Source organism: Herpailurus yagouaroundi, unplaced genomic scaffold (genome assembly GCF_014898765.1).
Source record: "Herpailurus yagouaroundi ecotype Mexico unplaced genomic scaffold, PumYag 189, whole genome shotgun sequence".
Lineage (NCBI taxonomy): Eukaryota > Metazoa > Chordata > Mammalia > Carnivora > Felidae > Herpailurus > Herpailurus yagouaroundi.
This window is the reverse complement of record NW_024412420.1, coordinates 3,627,536-3,654,852: the sequence shown is the minus strand read 5'-3', so window position 1 is coordinate 3,654,852 and position 27,317 is coordinate 3,627,536. Positions and strand designations below refer to the sequence as shown.

The window sequence follows — 27,317 nt, the reverse complement described above, 5'->3', positions numbered from 1 at the left end:
GCAGCACTAATATAGAGATTTTATTTAAATTGTATTGAGTTTTTACAGCACATTGCATGTTTGTCACAACGCAACTGCACAGTTTGGATTTTTGGCCACATCATGTCACTTACACCCACAAGAGCTCTGAAAGGAGTATTTGATGAATACATCTGAGCTGAGAGCCCAGAGTCTCTCTCCAAGGCCATGCAGTATGTTCACTGATGGGACAGTCCCTCAAAACAGCCACACGAAGTAGACAGATACAGTCTCCTCAAATGTTACCACCAATCTTACTCCCCCTGAAAATGGGCAGAGTGAAGTGCAATGAAAGTTAATTAAAAAGCCACTCGCAACTGGCAGTAAATTTTAATGATTGAGAAAATGCTTAGAATTTCACGTATCAGAGACAAGGAATAGTTTGTTACTTTTTCAATGATCTCAGGAATTTCCCAGACACAAATCTCCATTATTCAACTCCATTTAAATGAAAAAAAAAAAAAAAAAAAAAAAAAAAAAGTTCTGCTAGGCTGACCTAAATACGCCAAAACTTTTTAGGTTACATCCATGACAAGTATAAAAGCACAGATGCTTCTCTGTAGGACTAAAGAAAAGGTCAGGACAAATAACAATTCTTGTTCTAAATGCAGATCCTAGTTATTTTCAAATGAAAAATTTTTTTCTAGGAAGTAACATGAAAGTAGCAGTTAGACAGACAGCTACCATAGTTTTAAAACAGGATAAGCCTAAGTGTAATTCACCTTTTATACACCAATGGATTAAGGAAAATGTATAAAGGAATACTAGTGGTTTCATTATAGATCAAGGAGACTATATCTGTCCCAACCACAGTACATGGCTATATCACTGTATCTTTTGGTTAAGTGCCACTGGTACATATTAAGATGAAACAAAACAACAACAACAACAACAACAAAAAAAAAACAATGTTTGGTCCAAATGGACACATTTTCTCTCCCAATTTTGGTATCAAGGCTTTATTCTCTTCTGTTTGGGTTCCATTGTTAAGTGCACAGAAATAGACAGCAGCATTTGTACTGAAACCCTCACATACCAAACAGCATATTCTAGGAGGTAAAAACCAAATGCTAAATTCTACCCTCAAGGTGTCAAGTGTTCAGGATAAGAAGCAGTGTGACCCAGAGGAGGCAGCAGCCAAGGGAAAGACAACATGAGGGAAGTGGGCAATGGAACAACAACAAAAATCCATTGTTTCGTTTTCATGCCAGGAGAGGATCAAGGTGTAACTCCTGTGTTAGCACCAGGACAACTAGGAAAAGTCAGGCGCAAAGGGCAGGGCACGATCAGCAAATATTTGACAAGGATCATTTCTGCTTTTCCCTTCTCATTCTTCACAGTGCATACCTCAAGAGCTGCCACTGAGTAACAGAGACGACTGCCTTCGCAGCTCAAAATAACTGATTTTTGCCAGGACTGAACATCAGCAGAGCTTTCCTCTGCTCCCAAGAATGTCTGACTCCTTAGAACTGTCCCTCTAAACTGAATATTCACTGATGTTGGCCGATAAGCCAAGTGAAAAATACAGCAAAACCTCCACTTGCTGAACCAGTCTTTAAACCAAACTCCACAGAGAGACAGAACTACTGCAACTAGAGGGAGTGCCTCTAAAGACTGAGCCTTCATGCACAGACACAGAGCACAGAGGAACAGGATATAGTTCATTTCAAATAGGATAGGAATTCCTATCTTGTATACTAAAATCTGCTTTTTTCAAGGTGGAGGAGAGATGGATCTGTTTATCACTTGGAGTTTGGTTATACTTATGCCTTTCTATTGCTGTTTGGGGCATGTATCACCAGGCGGTATCTATGAAATCATCATCTTGTGGCCCCTAGGACAAAAGCTGGAGTCACCAGCTCAACATTAAGCTTCCAGACTCTGGGTCTGGATCAGGACCATTACCCCAAGGTGAGGGTCTCACCAATAGAAGACCTCCTGCCAAATTGGAATTCCTCTGCTCCAGTCTCATGGTACCATGGAGGATTTCTCAAGACGGTATCTTTGAGCTCTGTTATTTCATGAGCCACACCAAGGAACCTTCAAAACTACACCTGAAGCAGATCCTCCCTTCAAACCTGCTAAAATTGGACAGGTCATCTCCTCTGGCATTCAGCTGGAAGCTGTAGCAATGGGTTTCTTCAGATGTTGGCTCATGAGTTCCCTGGCACGAGATACTTGGATGTGTTCATAACAGGAGTTACAGACGAGAACTGGGTCATAGAGCTGTTGATCAGGAATGGGCAGCTTCAGGTGGCAGCAGCCAGCACAAAATACATTCCCACAATTTCTGCCAAAGAACAAAGAGGGAAGAGCTCATCAGAAATGAATGATCCTCACGGCCCCTGAGTGGCTCAGTCAGTTAAACATCCAACTCTTGGTTTCAGCTCGGGTCATGATCTCATGGTTCATGAGTTCAAGCCCCACATCAGGTTCTGTGCTGACAGTGCAGAGCCTGTTTGGGATTCTCTCTCCTCTCCCTCTGTCCCTCCCCTGCTTGCATATGCTCTCTCTTGCTCTTTCAAAATAAACACTAAAAAAAAAAAAAAAAAAAAAAAAAAAAAAAAAACAAAAAACCATGAAGGATACTCTAAAAGGCCTTACATGAGTAAATAAAGAGAAAAGTTGGCAGAAAACAAAAGTAGTCCCTATAAAGATATCTCTATTTTCAGATTAACTTTATTTAGCTCAGATACACATACATCAATCACTCCTTTTTGAGCCTTACAGAATCATATAAAACATCTTACCGGCAATGGTGTCTTCGTTTGGCCAACCAGAACTCACAGTCACAGTTATAGCAATGTGATGCCATATGGTCTGGAACCCAGCGAGTCACCTAACAGAAGGCACAAGGAAAAATTCCAGGTCCTTGTCAACAAAGTAGAAGAGCAACATTGCAACAAGGAAAGCATTCCAGGAGAAAATGATGAGGTCTGTCTTTATAGTTGGCCTCTACTTGCCTAAAAAGAAGACACTCGCCCAAGAGAAGGTTCAGTTTATAGCATGTCACTCATCTCTGAGAAATATGAGAATTCAGTGCTTCACAAAAGCATGTATTTGCCTGGACATACCTCAGTCTCTTTCTTATCAACAGGTTCCCAGCTTGCTTCTGAAAGGCAGTCTTCACTGTGATCAGAGCCAAAATCTTCTATATCACTGCCATCGGACTCCTTCAAACATGTCTGAAGAAAGGCAAAGACATCAACACCATCTTCACCATCACTAACATGTACTGTTTCCTATGCATTAGGTACTATTCTAAGAATATTAGATACATGAACTTCTTTAATTCCTCCCAAGAATCGTATGATGTATATTATTATCATCATCCTTATTTTACAAATAAGGAAATTAAGCACTGAGAAAATTAAAAGGTAGTAAGTAGTAAACCTGAATTTTCAACGTTGTACAGTTGACCCTTGAACAACACAGGTTTGAATTGCACAGGTCCACTTGTATGCAGAGATTTTTCAATAAATATAGTATAGTCCTATGAATGTATTATTTTCTCTTTCTTATGATTTTCTTAGTAACGTTTTCTTTTCTCCAGCTTACTTTATTGTAAGAACACAGCATACAATACATCTAACATACAAAATATATGTTAATTACTGTATTATCAGGCTTCTTAGGCTATTACTAGTTAAGTTTTGGGGAACTCAAAAGTTGTATGTGGATTTTTGACTACATGAGGGTTCAGCACCCTAACCCCTGCATTGTTCAAGGGTCAAATGTATTTTGGATTCAGACCTATGCTCTTAACCAATATGCTTTATCACAGCACGGACATATTTCTCATTACGTTCTAAACCAGAGATTCACAAACTATGGCCCACAGGCCAAATCTAGCCCACTGCCTGTTTTTGTAAATCAAGTTTTACTGGAAGACAGCTACACTCATTTTTATACGTATTGTCTATGGCTGTTTGTGTGCTGTGACAGCAGAGACAAGCAGCTGGGACAGAGACTATATGTCCACAAAGTCTAAAGTATTTAATATGGCCCTTTACCAGAAAGTTTGCTGACTCCTGTTCTAAACCAACACTCCGAATATTAGGAAGTTGTTAGCCCTGACCATCCCATCCCAGTAAGTGGGCAGCAGGCAAGTGGGAATGTGTTAACAGAAGGAAGGGAAGTGTCCGTGTTGATGACATGATACTGTGGCCAAGAAACTGACTCCTAGAAGCTTCTTAAGAATTGTGGACCCAAATCTGAAGGCTCCCAACACAGCAAAGCTTAGATAGTCTTCATCATCTCTCACTTTGATTATTCCAAAACATCTTTTTTTTTTTAAATGTTTATTTTTGAGAGAGACAGAGACAGAGCGTGAATGGGGGAGGGGCAGAGACAGACAAGAGACACAGGATCTGAAGCAGGCTCAGGTTTGAGTTGTCAGCACGGAACCCGACATTGGGCTTGAAGCCACGAACCGTGAGATCATGACCTGAGCTGAAGTGGGAAGCTTAACAAGCTGAGCCACCCAGGCACCCCTGGATTATTCCAAAATATCTTAACCAGCCTCCCAACCTGCATTTCAAGTGCCTCATCCACTTGACACACCATTGCTAGAGTAGTATTCTTTTTTTTTTTTTTAATTTTTTTTTTTTTTCAACGTTTATTTATTTTTTGGGACAGAGAGACAGAGCATGAGTGGGGGAGGGGCAGAGAGAGAGGGAGACACAGAATCAGAAACAGGCTCCAGGCTCTGAGCCATCAGCCCAGAGCCTGACGCGGGGCTCGAACTCACGGACCGTGAGATCACGACCTGGCTGAAGTCGGACGCTTAACCGACTGCGCCACCCAGGCGCCCCGCTAGAGTAGTATTCTTAAAATACAAATCTGATGGGGTGCCTGGGTAGCTCAGTCAGTTGAGCATCCAAGTCTTGGTTTTTGGCTCAGGTCAGGATTTCACAGTTCATGAGTTTGAGTCCTGCATCAGGGTCTGCACTGACAGCATGGAGACCCTGCTTCAGATTCTCTCTCTCTCCCTCTCTCTCTGTCCCTCCCCCACGTGGGTACTCTCTCAAAATAAATAAATAAGCTTTAAAAAATATTTTAAAAAATACAAATCTGGGGTACTTGGGTGGCTCAGTTAGTTAAGTGTCCGTCTTCAGTTCAGGTCATGATCTCACGGTTTGTGAGTTTGAGCCCCATGTCAGGCTGTCTCCTGTCAGCACAGAGCCCACTTCGGATCCTCTGTCTCCCTCTCTCTCTGCCCCCCCCCCCCCGCTCACACACACACTCTCTCTCTCTCAAAAATAAACATTGAAAAAAAAAATACAGATCTGATCATGATTCTCAGTGGCCAAAATCATGATGCCTTGAGGGTAGAATCCACACAAGAAGGGATCTCGAGCTGACCTTTCCAATCCCTGTCTACTTCTCCAATATCAGCTCCCACCTCACTACCCAACTCCCTCCTCCATGGCCCCAGCACACCTGTACATGCATGTCTCACACATGCACACGTGCACACACACACATACCCCCATCCCTTTGTTCGAGTCATCCCATCAGAATACTTACTGCCTCCATGCTTTTGAGAATGGTATTTCCTTTTCATGGTCCACCTAGCCAAATATGACAAGTTCTTCAGCACTCACCTCAAGTATTATCTTCTCAGGAAAGCCTGAGCCCCCAACACCTGATGCTTCCTTCCAGGATAACATTTAAAAAAATCATTCTAGTTGTCTGCTTCTCTCTCCTATAGACTGTGAGCTCCTTGAGAGCAGGGACTATGTCCTTCATCCTACAAACCAGCCACCTAACACAGTGGCACATAGCAAGTACCCAATGAATAAATGTTGAATGCATGGAAGGCTGGATGGAAAGAATGAATGAATGGATGGATAGCAGTGGTGAATACTTACAAAATCATCCTCATAGTCCATGGGGGGCTCTGCTGGAGGGGCACAGCAGTGACGGATATCCAACCTCATCTGAAGCTCACGCACCTGTCGGCGTAGCTGCTCTACCTCTTGCTTGTACCCTGCTTCGATTTGCCGTAATCTATGCTGAATCACATCCGTGGGAAAGGGCAGTCCATCATCATCCAGGTAGAGAGGAGGCACTGGAGAAGGGCAGCTCAGTGGAACAGGCTTTGTGCTGGAGACCTGCTTTGGGTGACCGGACAACCACATCCGGTTGTTTTTTCCCCCTGGACCAGTACAGTGTCCATTGGAATGACTAGAACAGACCGGTGATTTCACCCCTTCTCTCTGAGCCCACTGGCCCCCAAAGCAGGGCCCTATTGCCCGCACCTGCTTGTTGCTTGACCTTTTGCTGCAACAGCCATAGGAAAGCAGCCGCCGAGGGGTGGTCTCCCCACTTGGGAATGAAGTCACCATCCCTTGGAAGCTATCCCAGTTGGATCCTAAAAAGGAAAACTCACTGATCTGGCTCTGAGAAATTGGCTTTCGGGCCCATTCCAATGGCACTTTCCCAAAGCGAGGATTTTCCAATAACTGCCCATTCCTATTATTCCCTCTTTTGCCAGCATATTCCTCCCTATGAATCAGATCTGGCACAGAACTGGGCTGTTCCTGGTGGGAACTCCTTGCCACAGACCCTGGGGGATCTTGGCTGAGGAAGTCAGTGCTTGGCTCCGAAGAAGTTTGGCTGGTAGCACTCAGTGGGTCACAAAGGGTACCCAGACCGTGATCTGCAGCACATCCAGAGGGCACACCTAGCATGGAATCTAGCAGGGCCTGTTGGGGGGCACCTGAAAGGGAGTCCTGGGAAGACTCAGGAAAATCACAAACTCCATTCCATTTGTTGGAAACAACTTCGGAGAGTGTGCTGACAGCTTCTTTCTCAGGACAATGTTCAGGTGGCTCCTCTGTGCCATCTAAAGTCCTATCCATCTCATTGTGGGCAGGAGGGTCTGGAGCTGCTGCTTCAGTCTCTTCCAGGACTTTGATCTCAGGATCAGAGATGTTGCTCTTCATTTCCTGGGGCACTGCAGTACTAAACAGTTTGTAACTTGGAGAACAGCTTCTCTGACTCTTGAAAGGTTTCTTGCTCAAGTAGTCTTTCTGGTTGCTGGGCAGAGGGGAAGGAAGACCCATTTCTCCTACGGTCTGCTGAGGACCTCCTACCACAGATTCCACAAAGGTCTCTGAGCCCTCAGGATTGCTGTGCCGGGGCTCCAGGCCTACTCTGGCCTCCTGACAGTGGTTATTCAGGTTAGGGTCACTGGATGTGCGAGTCAGGGGGCTGCTTGTGTCACAGGCAGAAAGCAGATCATCCATAGATCTGGTTTTAGGTAATCTGGAAAGACAAACACACCTCCAGGTCAGTAAATGGGAGCTACCTCTAATATGCAGAATCAGGCCATCAAAGCAACATCAAAGCCAGAGTTCCCAAGATACAACATTAAGATTACAAACAACCAATGTTCACTGCAACAAGTCTACTCTGCAAAAAGTGAAGGACATGAACTCTGTCCTCCAGAACTGAGCATCTGCCCCCAACTTTTATCAGTCCTCACTCTACACAATCTCCCTGGGCGATCTTGACCACTCCCATGGTTGCAATGCTTTCTATGTTGATGCCATCTAAATCAACTATGCTAGCCAGGACTATACCTGAGCCTTAAATCTAATGTCCAACTACCTCTATCACACTCGGTAAGATGGAAGCAAGACAGTTTTGGAGCTAGACAATACTGGTTCTGACAATGATTAGCCATATGACTACAAGAAAGTTATTTAACCTTTTAGACATGTACTATCATCCTCTGTAAAATGATCATCATAAATTATACCTTATAGAGATGCTATGAGGATTCAAACTATAGGCAGCCAAGAGCAAACTTACTAAGACTACACTCACAACTTCTCATTTTTACTGCCTTCCTTGTTAGAAATGATCTTTCCATCACAGTAGTAACCAGCACAGCCTTTTACAACCCCTTAGCAGCAGTGTATGCCTCAGAGTCCTAAGTCACCATGGAAAATTCCCCTAGCATAAAGCACTCAAAAGAGTTCTAGAAGCATTCGTGCACACCAAACGGGTAACAGACATTTTCAAGAATGTCTGATTCTTAAAACATTTCAAAAGTCCTTTGAGCAACGAAAACTTCAGGGAAATTTGCCAGGAAACAGTGGAGACTTAATTGGACTCCTATTTTCAGATGCCTCAGTCAGTCCAGCCCACACAGAAAAATCCCTCAAAGATGGAGTTAAAATATAGCTGGTTTTTTAAGTGTTTGGTTTTTGAAACTTATGGGGGTTTTTCAGGTTTTTTTTAAGTGTTTATTTTGAGAGAGAGAGACAGAGAGCACGTGCACATGTACAAGTGGGGGGAGGGGCAGAGGGAGAAGAGAGAAACCCCAACCAGGCTCCAAGCTGTCAGCACAGAGCCTGACCCAGGGCTCAATCCTGTGTACTATGAGATATGACCTGGACCAAAACCAAGAGTCAGACGCTCACATTAAAAAAAATTTTTTTTTTTTTTATGTGGGGGAGGGGGGCGGCACCTGGGTGGCTCAGTCAGTTAAGTGCTGACTTTGGCTCGGGTCATGATCTCATGGTTCCTGAGTTTGAGCCCCACCTCAGGCTCTGTGCTGGAGCCTGTTTCAGATCCTGTGTCTCCCTCTCTCTCTGCCCCTCCCCCGTTCATGCTCTGTCTCTCTCTCTCTCAAAAATAATAAAAAACATTTAAAAAATTTAAAAAAGTCAGACACTCAACCGACTGTGCCACCCAGGTTTAAAAAACACCTTATTATGTTTTTTAAGTATTTTTATGTGTGATTTTACTTTTGTGATCAATTTTGATTTTGTGTATGTGTATGGTATGAAATTCCAGGAAGGCAATGGCAATGGTTATGATTACACAGTCTCTGGAGTCCCATAGCCTCGGCTCAAATCCTAGCTTGGCAATTTTTTAACTATGTGACCTTAACTTCTTTCTCTAAGCCTCCATCCCCTCATCTATCAGAGAAAGGTAACAGTATCTATCTCTTAAAACCGTGGTGAAGATTAAACAAAACAATCCACTTCAAAGCACATCGCTCAGTACTTCCTACATTACTGCACTTACTATTTACTTGTTTCTCTCCTGCTATAAAAGTGCCTTGAGGGTAGCACTGTTTCTTATTTGAATTCCCAACACTGGCCAATCAAACAATTTGACAAATGAGTAGTGAGCTGAAAATCTAACATCAAGTGTTCACAGCTAGGTACCAACTGAATGAAAAAGACAAGTGAGATTCAATATTTGGTGCACATTAGGAGCTCCTATAGATCTTCTAGATATATAGACAACCAGACCCATCAAAGACCTATGAATGAGAATGGCCAAGAGTGAGACCCAGGCATCTGTATTTTTAAAAAGTACCACAGCTAACTTTGGTTTCTCCCCCCGCTTTATTTTGTTTTACTTTTTTATCATGGAAACTTTCAAACATACAAAAGAAGTAGAAGAGTATGAAGACCTCCCATGTATTCTTGACCCAAATTCAACAGTATCAACAGTCTGAAATCCTCAACAGCCAATTACTACCTACACAGAAGGTTTAATCAATAATGCTGGTAGAGACAATAATGCCTGAGGAGTTTAGAACAGAGACAACTCATCCAACGAGGGTGGTCAAAGAAAGCTACGTAGAGAAGGTAGGATTTGAGCTGGGTATAGCAGAATGTCTTGTACTTTAATGGAAAAAGAGAAAATGGGGCAGGATATTTTTGATCTAGAGAAAGGTAGAACCAAGTCAGGCCAGCTGTTAAAGAAAGCATTTTTTTTTTTTTAATTTGCATGCTACTTAGTCCTCCAAATCCAACTCTCCATCTTGAACTGCCTATAGCACACCTTCTCTTTGCTAATATTTCAATCCCAACCTGTCTGTATTTCCTCTTCCCCGAACTGACTCGTCTTCTCAACTTCCCAATGTCTTTAGGTTAGTACTAATATCCATCTAGTTTCTAGGCTCGGAGAGTCATGACCTTTGACGAGTCCTCTTCACTTCCACACTCCCACACTCAGTCACTCCATAATCTGCTAATGACTCCTCTTCAAGGATTTTAATCCTTTCCTTTTCCAAGGACTCTTCCCCTCATATCTGAATTACAATAGTGTTGGCTGTTCTCTGTGTCCCCAACTACCCAGCTCAGTGGTTCATTCTCCAAAAATCCCATGGTCACCAGGTCACAATGACTTCCTACAATGACTTCCTATTGACAACTAACTCAAACTCCTCAGGGAAATGTTTAAAGCCCTCAATGAACTATCCCATATTTCTTTCTTTCTATTCCTCAGAATGGCCCCTTCCTAACCCCTGCCAGTTCCAAAGAGGTTCCTCTTTTTTTCTTTGAACTATCTCTCACGTAGAGGTGCATGGGTGGCTCAGTTGGTTAAGCATCAACTTTGACCCAGATCATGATCTCATAGTTCATGGGTTTGAGCCCCATGTCAGGATCTGTGTTGACAGCTCAGAGACTGGCGCCTGCTTCAGATTCTGTGTGTGTCTCTCTCTGCCCCTCCCCTGCTCACGTTGTCTCTCTTTCTCTCAAAAATAAACAAACATTAAAAAAAAATTTTTTTTTAAACAAAACAACTAACTCTCATGTATCCAATTCCTTTGGACCCCTCTCCACTACTTATTACCAGGTATTCCATTCATTTGTTTGTTCATTTAAGCATTTACTAAAGCACCTATTATGTGCCAGGCCCTGCACCAGATGCTAGACAAAAAAGCCAAGGTTTCCTGCTTGGTCTTCCATTAAAACTTCTCTGAGTAAACAGTCACCAAATGACCCCTTTCTGACTTCTCATTTCTCTAATAGCTTTGAACTATACACATTCTTACTTGCTTGGATGCTGACTTAGAAATGTTCTCTAGTAGTAGTTCTCCTAGGTCTATCTTATTACAGCTTTTAAAGAATATCTTAAATAGAATCAATATCTTGTATTTCTTTGGCCCATAAACCTAGTATTAGACAACTAGTAGGTTTAAAAAAAAAAACACTGATTGAATTGAAAAATTAGATATTAATTTAAGATGGTGATTTTTACACAAGTCACAGAACTTACTGAGAATTTGATAAAAAGTTCTGAGCCCTCTCCCTGGCAAAGTAAACTTATAAATTTGAGTATACTCAAATTCTGCATAGTTTGGGGAAAGAGGAAAATCACAGAATTCTTGAAGCCTATCCCTGGGCAGCTGACCATGGACTCAAGACCCTAAAACCAGTAATTTATAGGGGCGTGGGTTTTTTTTGTTTTCCTTTATAATATTCAACCAGTAATTTAAGCTATATTTTAGCTTTAAAAGTCTTCCACAAGGGGTGCCTGGGTGGCTCAATCAGTTAAGTGTCAGACTCTTGATTTTGGCTCAGGTCATGATCTCACAGTTTATAAGATCAAGTCCCACATTGGGCTCCATGGTGACAGCACAGAGCCTGCTTGAGATTCTCTCTCTCCGTCTGTCTGTCTGCCCCTCCCCTGCTCACATATGTGCTCTCTCTAAATAAATAAATAAACTTTAATAAATAAACAAATAAATAAAAAATAAAAATCTTCCACCAAGAAACAAAGATCATACATATCCTCTGAACCCAGCATTTTCATTGCTTAGAAATTTATCTGGCAAAAACACTAGCACAAATGCCAAGATACACATATAAGGTGATATTACTTAATTGTACACCTAAAAATGGTTCAGTTGATGGGGCACCTGGGTGGCTCAGTTGGTTGGTTAAGCAACCAAATCTTTGTTTCAGCTCAGGTCGTGATCTCACAGTTTTGTGAGTTTGAGCCCCACATCGGACTCTGTGCTGACAGCATGGAGCCTACTTGGATTCTTTCTCTCTCTCTCGCACTCTCTCTGTCTCTCCCCGGCTCCTGCTATCTCTCTCTCAAAATAAATAAACTTAAAAAAATTATTTAAAAAAAATGGTTCAGGGGCGCCTGGGTGGCGCAGTCGGTTAAGCGTCCGACTTCAGCCAGGTCACGATCTCGCGGTCCGTGAGTTCGAGCCCTGCGTCAGGCTCTGGGCTGATGGCTCGGAGCCTGGAGCCTGTTTCCGATTCTGTGTCTCCCTCTCTCTCTGCCCCTCCCCCGTTCATGCTCTGTCTCTCTCTGTCCCAAAAATAAATAAAAAACGTTGAAAAATAAATAAATAAATAAAATAAAATAAAATAAATAAATAAATAAATGGTTCAGATGATAATTATTATGTGTATTTGACAACTGTTTTAAAAAACTTACACATAGTTAAGGATGTTATTTAAAGCACTCCCAGTAATAGTTAAAAAAAAAAAAAATCACCTGAATGATCACCAGTTGGAAACTGGTTATATAAATAATGCTACACTCTAATTTTAGACTAACATATGCAGCCGCTAAAGCAAAAAAACAGCAGCTTTACATGTGCTTTACAGGGGTGACAGCCTAATACAAAGCGGGCAAAACATTTTACAGATCAGTATGCAAAATATGGTTCCGTTTTTGTATTTTATTTTGTTAAGGTTTATTTACTTTTGGAACAGAGCACGAGCGGCAGAGGGACAGGGACAGAGAGAGAGAGAGAGAAAGAGAGAGAGAGAGAGAGGGAGGGAGGGAGGAACAGAGGATCCAAAGTAGGATCCAAAGCAGGCTCCGTGCTGACAGCAGCGAGCCCACTCGAACTCACAAACCTCAAGATCATGACCTGAGCTGACCTGAGCTGAAGTTGGCCGCTCAACCAAATAAGCCACCCAGGTGCCCCTGTTTTTGTATTTTAAAAACGTTTCTATATGAAAGCGTGGATACATGTATGTAAACATAAACATCAGGAAAGACACGCAAAGTGTTACCAGCCTGTGGGGACAAGGATCAGGGAGGGAGGACTTTCATTTTCTACTTTTACATCGTTCAACTTTTTCTAAAAGAGGAACTTGTGTTACTCTTATAACGTAAACAGCATTGACTGTACTTCCCCCAAATATTCAGCCAGAAGATAAACTTTAATTTTTATGTCTCCCTTTAACTTCTGGCCTTTTTGGCCAGGTGGCTCACCTGGTGAGCATCCAACTCTTGATTTTTGGCTCAGGTCATGATCTCACAATTGAAGGGATCGAGCCCTGCATTAGGCTCTGCGCTGATGGCAAGGAGCCTGCTTGGGATGCTCTCTCTCCTCTCTCTCTCTCTTCTCTCTGCCCCTCCCCAGCTCACGCTTTTTTTTTTTTTTTTTTTTCTCCTCTTTCTCTCTCTCAAAATAAATCAAAAAGATAAAAACTTTAAATTCTGGCGTTTTCCTGTGGGAGAACATGAAGGCCATCCCTCTTCTGGAAACCCACTTCCCTGAGAATCAGATGCTTCTGGAAGTGCCCCATCAATGCCTTCTATCAGTGAACATAAATCAAGCCCATTCCCACAAACCTTCCTGAAACAGTCCTTTCTGTTCTATTCTCCTGTCCTCTGCTTGGCTAGGTCACAAAGGGTGAGAGCAGCTCCAGGAAAGAAGGTAACCAATCTTATCTTAGGAGAGGACCTTGAAGACACACAGAGTACACTCCATGCTAGCTGCAAGTCCTGGGCCAAGTTTCTCCTTCAACTATATCAAGAAGTTGCTTTTAAATATCTCATAAAAGAAGGAGAACGTTAGGCTAGACACAAAGCAGTATTGCCTTCCTGGTGGGGAGAGAAGAGAGCAAGAAAGGATCTTCTTACCTGTCCAGAGAACGGCCAGAAAACTCCTGGCTCTGAGCCACCGGGGAAAGGTAAAGATCCATGGTCTCTTCCCCAAGTGTACATGGAGACGACGCTGGCAAATAAACAGCTGTCCAGAGGTGTAGGGCCCGTACGTGACACACAGGATGCAGGACCTAGGGAAGCAGCACCATACTAGTGTTTTGTGAGCTGTTCCGGGTCCCTCTTCCTTCCCCAAGCTTTTGGCTCTACGTTCTCCCCACTGACTCAGCCTGTTCTCCTTATAGGTCTCGAAGAAGCACTGACAGGATAAGGGTTTGGACTTACCATGTCTGAGCCAGGTGTGTAGAGGAAGTTATGGAAGTTCTTATTGCCAGCTCGCAGGAGAGCCCACACAGAGCAGGTCCGCTTATAGATGTTGCGCTTCTCTCGCTCCCAAGGGTTGTTGGCCAGGAACGTGCCGTAGAGGCAGGAGTATGTGTGCTGCACCAGCTTTACCTAGAGGGCCAAGACAGCTTGCAACTGGGAGCCTCGGCCACCTTCTCCCTGACCCTGGCCACAGGCTTTAACTTACCAGGAATGCTTCATTAAACTCAAACAGGCAGGGGAACTGCTTGAGCAGCTGATGAACGGAATCAAGCCACTGGAGGAACACAGGGCATTGCTCATTTTGGTCCTCTGCATTCTCCTGGTGGCCACAGCGATCTCCAAACTTGTGCCCAAAATCCAGCCAGTCAGACTCTACTAAAACTTGGAAGCCCTGCAAAAAAGAGAGTCCAAGTACAGGTCCTTTCTGGAAAGGCTGGTATGCTACTCCCCAGGGGATGCCCAAAGCAAGGAGCTGGCAGCTTCAGAGAAGAGCAGAACCAATCCTACGACTCAAAGCCACCCATGGCCTCCACTGAAAGATCCCCAAGACAGATCCAGAGGACCCAACGCCTTCTCCGCCCCCCTTTCCCTCTGTTCTTTCCCACCCAACCCCACTCAATACCTCCAACGTCCTATAATATGGGTCCAGTAGTATTTTGGCCAGGGCTACAATCTGCGGTGTCCGGTCCCAGCCATCTGAGCAGTGCACCAACACAGGCCGGCCTTCCCGGTCTACAGTATTAGCCACAAGCACAGCTGCCTTTAGCATCACCGACAAGTGCTGTAGCCATTTGGTGCTCTCCAGTGCCGACAACCAGCTACACAAGAGCAGAAATCGAGTCTGTCACCAAGGGCGCTGAGGATCCAATGGTCTCTTCCACCGCCCATGGCCAGCCACAACTAATGAAGTCCCTAGGGAGGGCTGAAGCCAAGCGGTCCAGTCTGTGGCCTTTCTGCCAGGAGGTATCTGGCAGGAAAGGAAGGAAGACAAGACCTGAGGTAGACAAGAGACTAGGGACCGAGGGAGAACGGGAAGCATCACACGCACATTTAGCCATTCTTTCCCCAGTCCTCTGTGTTCTTTAAGTAGGAGAGGATCCAAACAAAGGGAGCCCAGTGTCCTGTGGCTGTTCCAAAGTGTTGGCTAAAAAGCGGAAGAAGTGATCTTGGAACTGGCCCACTGCACCCAGGCTCTCAGGTCTCCCATACCTCTATACTCCCCAGTTCCCTCTCTCACCTCCTAAGAACTAGAACTGGGTGAAGGACAAGACAAGACAGGATGGAACTGGGGCAGGGACCACCTACTTGCTGGGATCAGGCATCTGGCTACACACAGCCCGAAGGTACTGGAAGCTGTTCCGGATTGCATGGATATTGGCCATTCCCATGAACACGACCTCACAGTTGGGATAGTATTCTGTAGACATACAGAGGAGAGTGGAGCATAAGAGCATGTCCTGAAAACAGGCGTCCAGGACAAGTGGGCCAGGCTTCCTTGGCAGTGCAGACCACTTATGTCTGGATGCTCAGGAGCCATATACTAACGGTAGTAATAATGATGTTAATGACAAATGATAGTCCTGTTACTACTAGCAATGGCAATACATAGTAAACTCTCAATATATAGTAGCTTCTCTAGCCAATAATTGTTATTATCAACCCCATTTGACAGATAAGAAAATAAAACTTAGATTAAGCAATTTAGTCATAGCTAGTTAAGTGGCAGAGTCCCGATTCCAAGCCAAGTGTTTGGCTCTTTCCACTGCATGAGCTGCCCCCAGGTCCCTCCTCACCAAAGCCACCCAGAGCACAGACTGACTGCAGACACTGGGGTAACAGCAGTACCTTCACACTCACAGCCTCCACCCTTGGCCCGGTTGGCCACAGCCGCCGTGTAGGATCTAGCATCCAGGATCAGCAGTTTCTGGGGGGCCGCTGTGCTCTCCACTCCAGAGCATGCAGTCAAGGAAGAATCTAAACATGTGGCAGGGAGCAGACCCTGGGTCAGCCAGCCCAGCCTCACCCTACCCTGGGACACTCCCTTTCAGAGGAGAACATACAACTATAGTCCCCTGCCACCCCACAGCTTCCCAAAGGGCAGGGACCCTGGCACCCTGTGTGTTGTCATCTTCTTCCCATCCTCTCACTGGGGACTCCCTGAAAGCCAATGAGACCAAGGAGGGGACCTGCTCCCCAGGGCGTAAGCACCACCCACACCTTACCGAAGTCAGTGTCACATGCCTCGCTGGCATCACTATTCCCAGTGCTGAGGGAGCCCCCAGTGGCCCTTGTCCCCGGGTCCAGAGCACAAGCTTTAGCGATGGACGTGACCAGATACTCATCATCAGCATTGCGCCAGCCCCACCAGCTGATCTCAGGCTGGCTGCAGCGGGCAATTGCAGCCCCATTGCGTAGGTGTCTGACAAAATGGAAGAAGCCATCATGCCCTTGCCAGTTGCAGCTCCCACCCCCCAGGCCTACTACCAAGGCCCCAAGAACTAAGATCTCCAGAGCCAACAGGGGCTACCAGTTCACCCAGGCCATGATAATAAACACCAAGAGCCCTTGACATATCTAGAGGGCTTTATAGTTTATAGAAAGTGCTGTCATACACATTTCTCAAATAGGCTCTGTATTGCCAGGGTGACCTTGACTTCTTGAATCTGCACAGCACCTGCTCCAGGTACAGACACCAGCAGGAAAGCAAGCCTGAGCCCAGAGCAGAACAACTCCAAACCTCCTCGCTATTATATGCCTTGCTCTATGTTAGCTATAATGTTCTACTGCAGGGAACCCGCAAGCTTTTTCAGACAGAAACAAACAATAAATGTGCAGCTTCACACGTCATAGCCAGTCTCTGTCATACATTCTCCTTTCTGGTTTTCTTGGTTTTTGTTTTTTTTAAAATAACTTTTTAAAAATATAAAAATCATTCGTAGTTCTGGGCTGTACATAAAACAGGCTGCAGGCTAGATTTGGTTCACAGGCGACAGTTTGCCAACTCTTGTTCTAATGCAACATTTTACACACACACACACACACACACACACACACACACACACAAACACACACACACACACACACACCCTCCAAAAAAGAGTAAAGTGAATGTACTCTCCAAAAGCCTCATCTTTAGGAGAAAAAAACTGAGGCAGTTTTTGATTTGAAATTATTTCATTCCCTGCAGGGTGTCAATTCCCGGTCAACTAGGACAAATCTCCAGTTTTGACTCTTTCCTTATTGCATAAAAAGTATCCTCTCTACTTCCTGTCCCCTACCGCCTCACCTATACACAACCACCGGGATCCGCTTCCAGGAGCGGAAGGAAGCCACGTTCTCCAGCTCTTTGTCTGTGATCCACACAGGAACCAGCAGCTTCTGGGGGTAACTGGGGCACAATCTGTGAAGAGAACAGATGGGATCACCAAGCTTGATCTAAGACATGTGATGACAAGATCCCCAGGGATGGCTTTGTGAGTCAGGAGTCCTCCCCTCATAGAACCAGGGGCTGTGCCCGGCAAGGTCTAGGTCTAGATTGGTATTTTGGTTCCCCCACCCCTGCCCTCTCACTTGTAGTTGCTGTTGATGTGGGAGACTCTCCAGACATTCTGCAAATCAAAGCCCATCCTCGCGAGCTCAGCCTCCTGGCGACATCTTATGTGCTCTCCTGCAACACAGCCCCCACGCCTGTCAGCATCCAACAGAACCATGGCCAGGGGTGGAGGAGGGTAAGAACCAAGAGACAGGAAATCTTCCAAAGAAAACAGCCTGGCCTTACCTGGCTGACATAGGTGAGTATGCTGGTCCTCCTCAGTCAGCCCCAGGCACCAGGCATGGTAGGCAAAGGCAAAGAGGTCTTCAGGCTTGGCAGGTCTTGCCGTGGCCCGGCTTAGCCGTGACAGCCACTCTTGGCACTGCTTGAAAGTGGAGAAGTGGCACCTGCCAGGCAAGAAGCCACAGAGTGAGATAAGAGGCAGGTGTGCACTGGGGCCATAAGGGTCAAAAACAAGGCCACAAGAAGGCTGTGGGGAGAGGAGGCTTTAAAGCAGGAGGTAAGGCATGGGGATCCTGAGGAGAACCAGGGATACTGGTGAATACCCAAGAGAATTTATCTTTTTGACAATTCTCTTCCCAAGAACTCTAGTCCTTGAGACATACTTGTACCTTCTAGTGGGGGGGCCCTACCATTTCATTTCTCATATCAAATCTAAATGCTACCGCATGTCCCTGAATGTCTGCTATTCCACGTTATCTCCCATGACTCCTGCTTCAGGCAGGAGTCCTGTTCACATCATTCCTGTCTCCTTGTTTCTTTACTTCTGCTTGACTATACCTCGTCTTGGCCAAGCCACATCCTACTGACACTTTGAAGATAGTTCTGGTCACAACTCTTTTTTGAAGCCTTCCCAGTTCATTTTAAGACCCCTTCCTCTTTTATTCTTAATATGCTTAGAGTATTAAACAGTATGTTTTTCCATAGCATACTGCCACTGTTAAATCTTCCTTCAGCAACTAGACCTCAACCTCCCTGAAGGCAAGGCCACTGTGGATTCTCTTTCTGAATCCCTACAGACCTGAGCACATGACAGCCTCTAAACTGAGCATTCTTTTAATAATCCGTGGAATTCTCTCATATCCAATCTGAGAGCAAATTCTGTCATCTCTACCTTCAAAAATCTGACCATTCCTCACCAGTTTGAACACCACCACGCTAGCAAGGCCATCATGCTCTGTCACTTGGCTAACTGCAATAGCTTAACTAATCCCTCGGCTTCTGCCCTTGCTTTTGCCCCCAACTCACTTCCATCTATTCACAATATAGCGGCCAAAGCAATTCTATAAAACATTTAATCAGATCACATCTCTCCTTTGCTCAAAACCCTGCAGTGGTTTCTCATTTACCTCAAAGTAAAAGCCAGTCATTATGACAACCTGACACCCCCCCTTACCTCTCAGATCTTACATTCCACCACCCTCACCCACATGCACTCCACTCCAGCTATACACTAGCTTCCTTGCTCTTCTTCCAATATGCTAGGTACATACCCACCTCAGGGCCTTTGCACTCGCTGCTCTCTCTCTGGCACCCTCTTCACTCAAATATCCACATGGTCACTCTCTTTAGGTCTTGACTCAAATGTCACCTTTGCAATGCAACCTTCTGTGATCACATTGTTTAAAGCTACAAACTTCACCTCCATAGCACTCCATATCCCTTTTACCTGCTTTATTTTTCACCTTTCATTTACCATCATTTAACATATTTTACTCATTATTTACTGCTGGCTATCTCTCCGATGGAATATAAGCTCCATGAGGGTAGGAAATTTTGTCTCTTTGTTCCTGCTGTATCTCCAGTGCTTAGAACAGCCTGCCATAGGGGCACCTGGGTGGCTCAGTGGGTTAAGCATCCAACTTCGGATCAGGTCATGATCTCGTGGTCCGTGAGTTCAGGCCCCGCATTGGGCTCTGTGCTGACAGCTCGGAGCCTGGAACCTGTTTCAGATTCTGTGTGTGTCTCTCTCTCTCTGACCCTCCCCCATTCATGTTCTGTCTCTGTCTCAAAAATAAATAAACGTTAAAAAAAAAAAAAAGAACAGTCTGCCATAGAGGAGAGTACTCAATACATGTATGTTAAGTGAATTAATAAACGAACCAACAATAAAGTAAGTGCTGTATGCTAACCCTAGGTGCTTTCTCATACATTATCCTATTTAATCCTTATGACAACCCCATGAGCTATGCATTATCCCCATTTTTCCAGGTCAAGATACTGTGGGTCAGTAAACTGACCTCCCAACCTAGACAGGGCTTCTACCTTTTCTTCCAAATGGGGAAAGTGAGGCAGGATTTTTCCTTTCTTGCTGCAGAGAAACCCTGCATCAGAGAGGCCTGGGCAAGACTAGGGCCAGAGGACCTGCGTGCAGCCCCATTGTTCTCACCTCACCACTTTGGAGTCCTTGCAGGCAATGTGCAACTGGAACATATCACGGCTCTCTACACTGTCAATCATCCGGAGGGGGACCTTCAGAGGAAGGGCAAACGAAAGCTCAGATCCCCACTCTCACCCCTCCTCATGCCCACCCCAGCCCAGATGCGGATATATCAATACTAGGAAGGAAACCCACATTTACTGAGGGCCAGTTAAGTGCCTAGGAACTGTGCTGGGTCCTCTACATACAGGGCCTTAATTAATAATCACAAGAACCCTGCAAGCCAAGTGTTTTCACAACAAACTATTAGGGAAGAAATTGACCTGAGTAGGGTGACTTGACCAAGGCCACACGGTTGGTAAGTGGCACTCTTCCAACAATGCCACTGCACCCCTTAGAAGGGCCAGGAACAGAGTAAAAGGAAAGAGAGAAGAGGGGATGGAAGAATAAGAGACAGGCAGAAAGACAGACCTATAGCTAGGAGAACGAGGCAGGAAAATAAAAGGTTGGTGAGAAAAAGAAGAGAACCCCAACTGTTTGGAGACACGATCAAGTAGAGCATTGGAACAATCCCACCTTGAACCAGACAGGGATTCTACCGTGGTTGTGGGAGAACAAGACAGGAACTCACGTTGATGACAGAATCTTTAAACTTGATATGCAGTCGGTAGTTGGAGATGGCAATGAGGGCATCAGCTGCCCGGCCCAGGAACTCCACTCCCTCACCCTGCAGCACTGTAAAGGGCACCTGTTGAAGGGCAGAGGAACCCTCAGTCCAGAAGTGAGTCACCCCTCCATTCCCCTCCCCAAACCCTGATCTGTGGGATTCCCTCTGGAAAAGCTGGGCCAAGGCAGAACAGAAGAGTCCTCTCCACGGTAACAGCACCAGGCAACAGCTGTACAGGAAAGCTGCCTTTCCCTCCCTGGGGCCAAAGGCTCTACAATGCACATGTAGACAGATTCCCCTCCCTCCAGAGACCTGGAAACAGGAAGCCAAAGCCCAGAACTAGATTCCCTTGGAGATATTTTTTGAAGGGAGGGAAAAAAAGGTGTTTTTAATTGGGCAGAGAGTTCAACCCACCCTGGGCCCCCAACTCCTCCTTACCTGCAGATTCTCCTCCTCTTTCACTAGTTCCTTGGGGGGAAACAGATCCTTGGCTTGGATGTACTCCAGGCTGGGGGGCCCTTCCTCACCCTGTGGGGAAGGCCTCAGCCCTAAGTCACCAGGCTCCATTTGGCCCATTAGGTCTCATTCTGCTCCCCTCCCCTCAACAAACCGGGATACACCCCATACACACTTATAAAGGTTCTGGTCACCAGAGGAGAGAAAAGAGGCCTGGCTTGGTTGGGACAGGGGGGTACTCAAGCCTATTATGCCTAAGGGAAGAGTAAGGTCCAAAGAGGACCTGGGAATCTGCACTCCTCAAAAAGCAGCAGAACCAAAAAGAACCAAAATTTCCCAAACGGAAGAAGAGAGAAAACTAAGAAAAAGACTAATGTGAGGGTAAGACAGAAGTGAGAATGGGAAGTGCTGCCCTGAGAAAAAGGAACCAGGTGTGGTTGCTGGTTTTAGAGATGAGAGGGAAAACAGGCACCTAAGACCACGACCTGTCAATCTGGTGGGTGAGGGAGACAAAGAGGAGTGGGTTGGGGGATTCAGTCCCAAGCCTCTAGAGGGCCTTCATGGTTGCTTTCAAAAGGAGGATGTCTTTTGGAGCTGAGCTTATCTTCCAGTTAGGCCCACACTGCTAAAGAGCCCCCACCACCTGCCAAGCAACCTGCCCTGCCCCCTGATCAGAGGGGAATTCCTAAGGAATAACCACAGCAAGCAGAAGTAACTCCTCTCCCAACCACCAGGGAGGGGTGAAGAGGGGATCCACGCACCTGGGAGAAACCGGGAGACCCAAGGAAGGCCAGGGGAGAGAGAGAGGAGGCCTGGCAGCCACCCACGAGGGATGGGGGAGGGGGGCGGTGAGAGGGGAAGGGTGGGAACATCTGAGAGGACAGATGGGGGAAGCTGGGAAGGAGCATTAAGCCAAAGGGGGTGGGGGAGGACTGGGAATGATGCAGAGGTACAGAGCCCTGCAGAGGCAGGGAAGATGGAGAAGAGAGGCTGTCTGGGGGACAGTCAAGGAGAAAAGACTGGCGTGTCAGGTGAGGGTTGGAGTGGTAGAAGGGGGAGGGGACTGGAGCCAGGGGAACAGCTCAGACATTCTGTGCTCCCCGACCTGCCCCCCTAACATCCCAGCCACATCCCACATCCCCATGCAAGGATGCAGCGGGTGGGACCAAGATGGAGAGGTGGAGGTAAAGGGATGTACCCCTGCAGGGCGGGGCCTGGAGATCTGCAGTCAAGGGCAGTGGCTCCGGGGCCAAGATGGGTCAAAGAATTTCCATCCCGTCCTTCCACATCCCCCGGCACCCGAAGATGAAAGCAAGTCCAAGAAAGAAAAGGGAACCACCCGCCGCCCCCCCCACCCCCCCCCCCCCCCCGCCCCGCTCCCCTGCCAGGGGCCTAGGGAAGGGGGATGGGCGAAAATCCGGAATCTCAAGGGTTGGACCTGGGCGGGGCTGGGGGTGCAGCATGCATTAGGACCCCTGGGCCCCCGCAGGCGAGGCCAACACTTACGAAGCAGCTGAGCATAGAGCAGGAGACGCGGGCGGTCAGGCTCATGGTCGCGGGCGGTCTGGGCCAGCGCACATGTCCCCGGAGCCGCTGCGCTGCCCGCCAGTGCCGGGCGCCCGCCGCATCCCGGCTGCGGTGCCTGCCAGGGGCAGCCGCGGCGGCCAGGAGGCGAGCGCGCTGGTAGCAGGGCCTCCGCGGACTCCCGCGCGCCTCTCCCCTACTCTCCACAATGGAGCGAGCCCGGCTCCGCCCTCCCGCACGAGCGCATAAGAGAGGGGAGAGACCCAGGCTGCGAGAGGAGGGATGGGGCGGAACCTTGCGGCCCCGCCCACAGTTCCAAGGCTCCTCCCTCCTCGGAGCCCCTCCGCAGCGTGCGAGGGCGTCCTCTGGGGAAGTCTAGGGGCTTTTGAAGTCTGGGGTGCGGGACTGCCCCCAGATAGCGTGAAAAGGTAAGGCAAGACCTCCTACATCTTTTCATTTCCCATATTCCCAGGTGAGCCACCCCACACCCCCCTTTTCCCACTCCATCCCCATGCTCTCCCCACCTTGAGTTCCCTCAAAGCCTGTTCTGAATTCTCAAAATGGAGCTCGCCTACCTCCACCCAGTGACCTTTCCAGTTCCAAGGCTTCTTCCTTTCCCTCCCAAACCACCACCCACCATACCCCTGTCCATCAGTGTCCTCCCATCCCCTAACGTCACTAAATCCCGTTCCCTTTTTTTGCCCCTTAGAACGTACACTGATCTATGCCAGTTAGTCACTCCACACTCCTGAAAGGGAAGTTCTCTAAGTGTTTTATTCTAAGACCCCTGCCCAACCCTACTCTTTAAGCTCCATATCTCCCTTGTTTCACATCCTCTGACATCTGGGTAAGAAAGTCTTTCTTGGAAAAGAATTTTTTAGGCTGGGAAAGAGAAGACTGGAACTACAGACCACAGAAGCATGCAGAATAAAACTTGAAACCCGAGAGTATGGAGGGAGTTGGGTAGAGGGCCGAGGAATAGGGAGCAGTGAAAGGCTCAAAGTGCCACCAGGAGTCACAGAAGGAGCTGGTGAGAATCCCACACTTTCCTGTGCCTGGTTACTTTCAGAAACCAGGGCTTTGGTTTGGATTTGAGGGCAAGGGAGGAATAGGAGAAAACCTGACATTGCATTAAGCATCTACTATGAGCCATACATGTTCCAAATATTATCTCACTAAAACCTTTCAGCTCCCCAAGAATTAAGCCTTATCCTGTTTTACTGGTGAGACATCAGGCTTAAAAAGAAAGTATGCCATTTACCTAAGCTATTTAAGTGGTGGTGCTAGGATTCAAAATTAAACTAGGCTAACCCTGAAGCCAACAGTCTATTCAGGGTATTACAGAAAAGAAAAAGGAAAGGGGCTATCAGTTGGTGGGGACCAAGACCAGCAAGCTTTCTAAGAAGATACCAGAACAGTACCGCACACACCACATACCCACATGCCTAGGGAGGGAAGGAGAGAGTCCTCTCACCAGCTGAATTCCCTAACATGTCCCTAAGTACAGAAGATACCTAAAGGAACTGAAAAGAGCAAGAGCCTGGTATGGGCCAGGGCCCACAATTCTCCACTCTCTTCTCATCTCACTGCTTCCTCTCCTAGTTCTCAGGGATAAAGTAAGGGGTTCCCTGAACTTGAGGTGAGACAAGGGCACTTACAGTCAGTGGAAGAGTATACAGGATCATTACAACCCCCTCCCTAACCCATCCCCAGCACAGCCCAGTGATATTCTGGGCATCTTGAGGCTGCTGTCCTGCTGTATATCCAGTTAGCTATTGGCTGCAGTAGCTTAACAGACAGCAGCACCTTAGAGCTGGAGAAGCCCCAGTGTTTTGGTGGAGTCACTCCTGATACAGGACCCACAATATCCAAGGGGCCCACTAGGAAGTACAAGAATCTTGAGATAAAGGAGACCTGGTTTTTCAGGCCAGAACAAAGAGAACAGAGAGCTTCCACCAGGGACCCAAGAAAAGCAAGAGAAGGGCCATTATAAAAGGCTAAGAGTGCCAGTGGTAGGTAGTATAGGGAACGCATGGCATAGCATGTGCAAAAAAAGACTTCTACAGGCTCCCTGTCCCAGGGCCATATACTGGCTGATGTTTTGCAATCTACAGAAACCCTAATTTATTTCCAGCGCAGATGAACCTGTTTAGGAGCTGAACAGAGTAGCCTGGAGCTCAAGGTCCAGGAGGGGCAGGGCAGCTTCATGGAGAAAGACAGGATTACAGAAAACACAACGATCTGAGGAAAGGGAGAGTACTCACCATTCTACTGTGGTGAGGGTCCTGGCTGCCTGCTTCTTACTGTAAGAAGACAGAGAAACATAGGATTCAAGAGCACCGTTAATATTACCTTAGAATCAGCAAATGCCACACACCTACTCCGGACCTCTAACAGAGAATCTCACAGAGAATCCAGCCTCTCCACAAGTCCCCATGCCAGACAGAGGCAATGCGAGCTACATGGGGAGAAAAGCAACAAGTGATTCTGCAGGGCATGAAGTCAGTTACAAAGTTCTGGAGCAGGAATGAGTGTCATCCAAGATTATTCAGCAGAATTCAAGAGTCCTGATTCTGAGACCCGAAGGAGAACACTCCAAACCCTATTCTTTTTGGGAGAGCAAAGGAACTTCCAACTCTGAAACGAGAAGCTACACAACCAAGACTTACTTCAGGCCTTGGTAGGGATATGAATCCACAGGAATGCTCTGCCAGCCTCTAAGTCTGGGAGTAGCACCCACCTGACCTGTTTACTGGGGGCAGAGTCCAGAGCAGAGGACAAGAGGGAGGGGACCACAACCTGTGAGCAGAAGGCAGCGGCGTTGGATAGGGCCTGCTGAGTGTACTTGACACCAAGTGGGATGCAGGATTGTAGGAGGCCACACACAACAGGGACAGAATCAGGCCAGTTCAAGGCCTCCGAGTCAGTACCTGTCAAATGGGCCTAAGCAACAGAAATTCAGGATGGGCCTCCTTGGCCCACTTAGGGAGCCAGGCCCCGGTTTTACTGACACTTTCCTTCATGCCTGCTATCCGAACTCAGAAGCAGTCCAGCAGTGCCCTGCGCCAAGTCTGTGGGGATAAAAGCCTCCATCTGTGGTGTTGCCCGCCTCCCTGATCACAGCCCACCCTTCCTCACGGGGGAGCCAGCAAGCGGCAAGCCAGAGGTGCTGCCTCACCGCCCACTGGCACGCAGCCTCAGGGAAACGGAGGGAGGGAGGAAGGGAAGAACAAGGACCAGACCTGCGATGCCCAGGGCTCCCAGACCAAGGGGATCTGGCCCCGGGGCGAGGGGGTAGAGGGGGGGCGGGCCAGGCTGGCAGAAGAGCCCAGGTGTCCAGGTTCTAGGGGCGGAGCCTAAAGATTCGAAGGCGGGGCCCCGAATGACAGAGGGCGGGGCTCATGAAAAGCGGAGGGGCTGGGGCGGGGCGGGGCAAGACGCAGTCGTTGCGGTTCCCAGACTGGCAGTGCACGGGGCACGGTGACTCACCCAGGCGGCGTCCGCCCGACCCTCCGAGGCCGCGCTCTCACCACTTCCGTCTCCCCCAGCTGCTGAGGCCGCGCAGCTTCGACCCCACCACGGTGCCTCTTACCCCAACCAATCGTATCTCCGGTCTGTGCGCGCCCTGGCCAATAGCCACACCAAGTCCCGCCCTGCCCCCACCACGCAGCCGCCGCCCTCACTCTTCACTCCGCTCATTGGTCAAATAGGGCAGACGCCCTCCCAGCCTTTAGCCTATCGGGCGTCGGAAGACAAGACAGTACCTGGGAGGAGGAGGTGCGGCCCCGGAGAGGAGGCTCGACCAATGAGAAATCACAGCGCGTCCCTGCGGCAGCCAATGGGAGAGCAGTAAAAGGGGGGCTGCTGGCTTAGGCTCCAGGGGCCGGAAGTGGGGGGTGGCTGTCGCCTACTGGTAGCGCAATTGGAGGCGGGGCCTGGTAGTGGCCCTACAGCCACTTCCGGCAACGACCGTGCTTTGGGTGTAGTTCTCAAATAGATCCCCGGTGGCACCTCAGTTTATCCATTTCAGTTTTGGTTTCGCTGCGGTCATCGCGTCCCAAACCCAGAAAGGGAGAAAAGACCCCGCGGGCTAAGGGAGGAGGCAGGCCTAGGCTCGAGGCTCTGCCTCGGTCTTCTTCGACTGGAGGCGAAAGGGTTTCCTCTCTTCTGCATCTTGACGGGTTCCTCCAACCCTCACTTTGCATCGGTGAATCGACCCTGCCGTCCTTCGGGACCTGCATGGTGCCGTCAGTCCTGAGTAAAGATCTCTCACTTGTGAGAAATGAAATCTGGATCTCAGGTTGCCACTAGCTAGCTGCGACCTCCTGGTCTGTAAGGAGTGGGAACAGGACTCACCCCGCTCTTCGCTCCTCCCTTTCTCCCTCCCCGGCCCCGGGGAACCAGAGCAGGCAGCATGGCTGAAGGTGGCCACTGGAGGTCGCCGTGGCCGTGCGACACCACCAACCCAGCCTAAATGGAGAACCCTTGATTCAGACTCTCGACCGATAGCTTCACTTTGGGAGTTGGCCTGAATGCTTCAATACTAGCCCCTGGGGACAAAACTGTCTTCACGTGTCTTTGTTTATAGAACATTGGAACTTTTACCACAGCTGGTAAATTCCAGCAAAACAGGAACCTTGCCCGTGTTCGCTTTAACTCCAGGATCTAGAACAGCGTCTGCAACCTAGCAGATGCTTAATATTTGTTAAATGACTACT

The 27,317-nt window shown here is 47.5% G+C and overlaps 1 protein-coding gene across 2 annotated transcripts; it reads right to left on the bottom strand.

The window, feature by feature from the left end:
* MTMR4 (myotubularin related protein 4) lies at positions 1–26,201 on the bottom strand. 2 transcript variants are annotated; one of them, XM_040496999.1, is made up of 19 exons: positions 26,089–26,201; positions 24,864–24,902; positions 21,058–21,147; positions 20,584–20,700; positions 19,962–20,044; positions 17,798–17,958; positions 17,590–17,686; positions 17,306–17,419; positions 16,242–16,438; positions 15,865–15,993; positions 15,325–15,436; positions 14,642–14,837; positions 14,225–14,410; positions 13,978–14,148; positions 13,672–13,826; positions 5,892–7,290; positions 3,093–3,203; positions 2,769–2,857; positions 2,131–2,308 (listed from the first exon to the last, which is right to left on the bottom strand). In XM_040496999.1, the coding sequence occupies exons 2-19, from the start codon at positions 24,864–24,866 to the stop codon at positions 2,131–2,133; spliced, it is 3,588 nt and encodes a 1,195-aa protein (XP_040352933.1). In that variant the 5' UTR covers positions 24,867–24,902; positions 26,089–26,201. The 2 variants fall into 2 exon arrangements, with proteins under 2 accessions (XP_040352932.1, XP_040352933.1); XM_040496998.1 differs by lacking the exons at positions 24,864–24,902; positions 26,089–26,201 and adding an exon at positions 22,582–22,626 and having other exon boundaries at positions 1–2,308.
* Positions 26,202–27,317: the final 1,116 nt, after the last annotated feature.

Coding starts and splice junctions, on each gene's coding strand:
- MTMR4 (XM_040496998.1), bottom strand. CDS start 22,626: ATGAGCCTGACCGCCCGCGTCTCCTGCTCTATGCTCAGCTGCTTC. Junction 20,701..21,057: donor AAGAGGAGGAGAATCTGCAG/GTAAGGAGGAGT, acceptor GCCCTTCAACAG/GTGCCCTTTACAGTGCTGCA. Junction 2,858..3,092: donor TTGATAAGAAAGAGACTGAG/GTATGTCCAGGC, acceptor GCCTTCTGTTAG/GTGACTCGCTGGGTTCCAGA.